This window comes from Barbus barbus (assembly GCF_936440315.1).
Source record: "Barbus barbus genome assembly, chromosome: 48".
NCBI lineage: Eukaryota > Metazoa > Chordata > Actinopteri > Cypriniformes > Cyprinidae > Barbus > Barbus barbus.
In genome coordinates this window covers 9,603,627-9,610,394 of record NC_136726.1, presented here as the reverse complement: position 1 = coordinate 9,610,394, position 6,768 = coordinate 9,603,627, and the positions used below count along the sequence as shown (strand labels likewise).

At 32.9% G+C, this 6,768-nt stretch overlaps 1 protein-coding gene across 1 annotated transcript; it reads left to right on the top strand.

The window, feature by feature from the left end:
• Positions 1 to 812: 812 nt before the first annotated feature.
• On the top strand, positions 813 to 6,242 carry LOC306866852 (leucine-rich repeat-containing protein 61-like). Its single transcript, XM_079412244.1, has 9 exons — positions 813 to 1,127; positions 2,752 to 2,847; positions 2,928 to 3,074; positions 3,893 to 3,953; positions 4,036 to 4,121; positions 4,215 to 4,280; positions 4,399 to 4,467; positions 5,302 to 5,427; positions 5,551 to 6,242. The coding sequence occupies exons 1-9, from the start codon at positions 1,100 to 1,102 to the stop codon at positions 5,655 to 5,657; spliced, it is 786 nt and encodes a 261-aa protein (XP_079268370.1). The 5' UTR covers positions 813 to 1,099; the 3' UTR covers positions 5,658 to 6,242.
• Positions 6,243 to 6,768: the final 526 nt, after the last annotated feature.

The following is a 6,768-nucleotide window of genomic DNA, read 5'->3' as shown; positions in this document are numbered from 1 at the left end:
TTAAAAAGCAATGCGTTACTTTACTAGTTACTTGAAAAAAGTAATATTATTACGTAACTCGCGTTACTTGTAATGCGTTACCCCCAACACTGGTCATGTATTATGTATATTTGAATCAATAGCCAAAAACACATAGTATGGGTCAAAATGATTGATTTTTCTTTTATGCCAAAAATCATTAGGATATTAAGTAAAGATCATGTCCCATGAAGATGTTTTGTAAATTTCCTACCGTAAATATATTAAAACTTAAACAAAAAATTTTTGATTAGTAATATGCATTGCTAAGAACTTCATTTGGACAATTTTAAAAGCAATTTTCTCAATATTTAGATTTTTTTTTATTTCAGATTCCAGATTTCCAAATAGTTGCATCTCAGCCAAATATTGTCCTATTCAAACAAACAATACATCAATGGAAAGCTTATTTATTCAGCTTTCAGAATTTAAATTGAGCCTTATGACTGGTTTTGTGGTCCAGGGTCACATTTGTAAGATAATTTTAGAATTGAGAGAGATAAACAGATAAATAGGCTATAATCAAAGTTAAATTACCTTGCCTATTTTGTGTTTCTTTTTACTATACTGTATGAACTATACTTATATTAATATTTAGCCTACATAAAAAAAACTAAGATTTAATGAGCGCTATAAAGTTGAATCATCGATGCTAATAACATCAAGTCACTCGTGGCTCAAAACAAATAATATTTCGCTTTTTAGTCAATTTTAGTTTACTTTATTTACTTAGTCTACTAAACTTTACATCATGACATAAGAATTCTAAGTGCTGCATTCCTGTCCCTGTTTCCATGACAATATCCTAGTAACCACTGAAGGGCAACTTCCGGCTGGGCTGAACTTTAAATAATTAATTTATCCAGGCGTTAATTAAACTAAGAGAACGCTTGAAATGAATAAAAACATCGGAGCAGTGAAACAGCAGGGGGACATTAAAACCATGAGTAACGTTATCTAGACGCTACAGTGAGGCTAGCCGCAGAGCTAACAGTCAGATCTGCTGCATACTCTTCATGCCCACCAGCGTTCATCCGTCCCATGCTGTAATCTGCGAATGACTGCGGAAATCTGAGCGATAATGGACTCGAAGAGGGAAAAGGACAACGGTGAGTTAGTTATTAAAGCAGTGTTTTGATGTTAGCGCCTGCTAGCAGCGGTAGCTGTCCACACACTGTGGTGCTGATTCACAAATATACTTCTGGGATTAAAATCACATGCAATTTTGTTTTGAAGGATTTGCTTGGAAGCCTAATAAGTGTAGTGTTGCATTATTATATGGGTGAAACCAGTGCTCGAATTGAATCAAGTCTTATGGGGGGTCCCCACCATCAGACTTTTTTTTTTTTTTTGGTGGGGGTGGGGGTTAGTCTCGCAATATACAATTTATACAAAATAAACAATATATTTGATCATAATATGCATAACTATATACTATTTAATGTTGCATAACAAAGAGAGATAAGCTACTATTCTTCTTTTAAATGGCTTACTCCAAGTGAAAATGTCTGAGGGACCCCCCTAAGTCTATTTTTTACTTCTTATGGGGGGTCCCTAATGCCTTATGGGGGGTCCCGGATCCCCCCAGCCCCCCTTCAATTCGAGCAGTGGGTGAAACAGCATGGTGTCTCCTTTAGGGCATCGCTCGCTTGTTCTTGTGCGCTTACTTTGGTTCATTAAACACATTTGGTTCCGTTGATTAAACCAACTGTTGGTTAGCGACAACTTTTAGTGCATCTACATAATGACAGCTATTTGATTTAGTTGGTAAAACTCTTTCAAGTGGGTTCTGTGCGTGTTGTCAATGTCGTCCTAAAAGATTTTATTACTATCCAAGGTAATTCAGTGAGGTTAAGATTGTTATTTTTTTACGATTCTTTACCTTTTTAAGAAACCAACCCCATAACATTGTCTTATTATTATTTATTTATACTTTTTATTCATATTTTAGTTCAGTTTTCATTTCAATTGTAGTTTAGTCATTTTGTTATTTGCTTTTTTTATATTACTAGGTTTAACTATTTTTTTTATTATAGATTTTTTATTTTAGTTAGTAATTTTAGTTCTTAAATGTCTATGAAATTTTTGTTCAGTGTTTTTCATCTATTTATTAAGATGATGATTTCAGCTTTATTTCAATTAACAAAAATGTTTTAACCAGTTTTACTTAACTTTAACCAGTTTAACAAAAATAACCAGTTTGTGAGAATATAAAAATAATATCACTGGCATGTTTAAGGACAAAATATTTGTCAGAGGTTGCCTAAATCTGACAAATGATTCATAAATAAAATGTCATTTTTAATAATACTATTTAGAACCTTTTTATAAAAAAAAAAAGAATATTTTTTTGCATTAATAATAATCTGTAGTATTATTATAATTATCTGTATTCAAAAACAAAAAATGGTATGTCTTCTACTTTTAAAATACAATCTGCATTAATTCGTTGATTTATTTATGTAGTAAATTAGTTAATTTATTTTACTTTATTAAAGTAAAAAAGGAGAAGAAACTACAAATTATGGAAGGACAAAAAGATGTTGTTTAATAGTGATAAAAATGTTTGGGTAAAAAAAAAAATTGCAGATCTGGAGATTTTTGAGAGTTCACACACAAAGCGAGATGTAAACTGTAATCACCATTTGAACCTTTGGCATCATGGAGAGCCACATTGATAATCTCCCCTCAGATGCATGAAGTATAATCACACTCACTCTCCTCATATTCCAGAAACAGAATGTGCAAAGATCACCACTGTGCTGCTGAAGTCCCGCACCGGGGAGTTCGATTTGGAGTCCATTATGTTTCTTAAGCTTAGGAATTTAGGTAAGATGATAATGATTTTATTGTCTGCAGAATACATTCTCGAAATACACAAAAACACAATCTTGCATGTGTTTTTGCAGGAATTTATGATCTTGGATGCATAGGAGAGTGTATACACCTGGAGAGGCTGGACCTCTCTGGAAATAACATCACAAATCTGGGGCCTCTTTCGCCTCTACGAAGACTTCTTGTTCTTAATTTGTCAGCCAACAGAATCTCTAATTTAGGTAATAGTTATTTCAATCTTAATGTAATAGCTCTAACAAAAAATAAATTTTGCTTTAAAATTTCCTCACCCTCTGGGCCATTCAAGGTGCATATGAGTTTGTTTCTTCAAAAAAGCAGATTTGGAGAAATTTAGCATTGCTTCACTTGCTCACCAATTGCTCTGCAGTGAATGGCTGCCGTCAGAATGAGAGTCCAACCAGCTGATAAAAACATCACAATAATCCACAAGCAATCCAGATGACTCCAGTCCATCAATTAACATCTTAAGTGAAAAGCTGCTTGCTGATTGTAAGATACAAATCCATTATTAAGGCGTTTTAACTTTAATCCATTGCTTCTAGCCAGAATATAATTAAGTCCAAAATCCTTGCATAATAACACTTTCTCCAGTGAAAAAAATCAATTTGCTGTTGTCCTCTTAACATCAAAATCCACAAACATAATTGTTTAGAACTGTTGTTTTTCACAGGAGAAAGCAATATTATGGATAGAGGACTATTGAAGGTTTAAAGTAACATCTTCATGGATTTGTTTCTTACAAACATGCAGCTTTTCACATCACAAGATGTCAACCGATTGACTGGTGTGGATTACTTGTGGATTATTGTGATGTTTTTATTAGCTGTTTGGACTCATTCTGACGGCACCCATTCACTGCAGAGGATCCATTGGTGAGCAAGTGATGTTCCAATTAATATCTTGATATTTAATTTTTTACATGAACTATTCCTTTAATGTGATTATACAGTATATCTAAAGAAAACAAAAACAAATCTGTGATATTATATCTGACTGAGTTGAACATGTTTCTTCTCAGAACCTCTTTCCAGCTGTGAAAGTTTACAGAGTTTGAATGTTGCTGGCAATGTGATACCGAGGTAAGCAGCCTTTTTAGTTACTCATATTTATCTGCTTTCCTATCCACCTTTCTATGTCACACATGTTGCATTGCACCTACAGTGTTGATAATCTTCATGCACTTAAGTCTTTGAAGAAGCTGGAGAGCATCAGACTGAAGGACAACACCTATAATTATACCAATCCAGGTTAGTGGTTTTTTGGGAGTTGGGATTTTTTGATTAAATGTTTTTGGAGCTCTAAATATGGCCCTTAATTCTTACTAATTTATTTTGCAACAGTGTGCAAGAATTCATCATATTGGACTCTTATTCTTGACATTTTCCCAAACATGAAAGTGTTGGATGGTGAGTTTTTAATAGAATTTTGCCAAACACATTTTTTGTTATTTCACATGCGGTTGTGCATTCAATTTTGTACTCAGTCTAGCAAGTTATCATATTCCCTTTTAACGTGTCATTTCAGGTGAAAGGGTGGTGGGACGTGGAAGTGACTTATATCAACTATGCAAAGATATTGATGATACTATTAAAGGTATTTGCTGGAATTTTAATCCTGTCATTTAAAGGCACAATATATAAGATTTTCGTAATACAATATACAAAAACTACTTGCACAGTGTGATATATTTCATGCAGTTGTGTACCCAAGTTCCCAAGGATTTGTAAATCCAGAGAAATTCCAAAGATTATAAGAGAAAAATTCAATGCACTTGTGTATTATTTTATGTCATGCAATTTTGTGTATATCACATGATACTATCACGTCTAAATGCTAAAACAACTGTAATGACAAAAATTTTTTTTTGCATCAAATGTTTGATTAATTAGCCCTAAAAATACAGATTATAATTATTAATAATTATTAATTTTATTCAGCAAAGGTGCATTACATTGATCAAAAGGGACAGTAAAGACTTTTACATTGTTATTTCAAATATATGTGGTTATTTTTAAATATTTATTCATGAATAAATCCTAAATTATATATATATATATATATATATATATATATATATATATATATATATATATATATAGCAGTTTCCACCAAAAAAAATATATATATATATATATAAAAAACCTCTTTTTAACAGAGATAATTATAGTAATAATAATAAAGGTTTCTTGAGCACCAAATCAGCATATTAGAATTATTTCTGAAGAATCATGTGACATCGAAGACTGGAGTTATTATACTGAAAATTCAGCTTTGCATCACAGGAATAAATTACATTTTAATCTAATTTATCTAATATTTAAAAGCACTTTTCTTATCAAGTCATATATTTGATTAATAACATATTTAATTGCTTTTTAATATTATTTTCTCTGTTTGTTTGTTTATTTATTACTTATTTATTTGTAGCAGGCATGTATAAAAATGGCCAACTGCCTGAGTTGCCAGAGACCGAACCTTGGGTGGATGATGGTTTTTGGGAGATAAAGAGATCAAACAATGCCATCGTTGATGAAGCCTATAAACAATTCAGTGGTATGGACTAAATTCGTCTTCGTTCCATTAATCAAAACCACTTTATAAACCATTCTTTAAACACATCAGCAGTCACATTTCCAAAGCCCTAATTTAGCATCTTTTTGGTAATCATCTCAACAGATGTTCTCCATGAATGCAGGCTGCTGAACAGTCGAGCAGCCCATGTGATCTCACAAAACGAACGGACCATCAGCCTCAAGAACCAACCAAAGCAGTACGCCGTTTAAATCTGGGAATCTCTCAATCTCATTATGTTTCCATAAGAATGCATATGTTTTTTTCCACAGCTTTTTCTATGTCTTTTTAAAAGTCCATAAGCTTGATGCATCACCGGTGCCAGAAATCCAAAATGCTCCGTGTTGCCTGCAGTGTGATGGTTCAGTTTTCGTAACTACACTTGAGATCTTTCTGATTTTCCACCGTTTAGAGAGACTGATAGTGTAGTTACCCCTAATCCGATTTGATCACTGTCTCAGGATGTTCACAATCAAGACAATTCCTCTTTGCACTCCTTTAACACAATGCTGTATTTAACTTTATGCTTTAAATTATGCTTAAAATGCTGCTATTTGTATATTCCATATTGGTGAAGCACTTGTATTGTTTTTCAAGCACTTCTGAAGCTTTCCCATGTTGCTCTTCTTGTTTACAATTTTTAGTGAACGCTTTTTGCCTTTTTATTGTATGCCTAATGTGGATGATTTTTATTCTCTCAAGCAGCTTTTTGTTTTAGAATACATCTAAATTGTATGATATATGATCAGCTTTGCATCTTTGTATTTATATTTTGTTGGATAAAGTACATTCATGCCAGAAGATGTCCTTGTGTCTGTTTATTAATCCTACAGATAATGTAAAAAGCTGCTTATTAAAGAGTGTTATGGTGAAAGTGCTAGTTTACCCATGAATAAACATTCTTTCCTCGATTACTCACCCACATGTTGCTCCAAACAAAGACACTCTTTCTTCAATTGAATATAGCAGGCAGAATCATGTGAATGGTGTACGAACTTTCAGTTTTGAGTGAATACATCTAACATTTCACAAGTAAGGTATAAAATATTGTTCTGAACACATTCTAAAAAAATAACTCCATCGCCTGGTCTTTACATGAATTGGTCTAGTAGTCAATACAGGCAGCAAATGTAAAACTTGCCCACCTCGTGAATTATTTACTTTCCTAAAATTCACACACTAAAACAAATATGATTTAGTTTTGAACCTGAAAAGGGTAAATCACGTTGCACAATCAAAAGGGGTAATTTCCCCGTCGAAAATGTACTGTGGCATCCGGTGCAGTAGGGGGAGATGAGTGTTCAGCATGTCTCCACAGCCGAC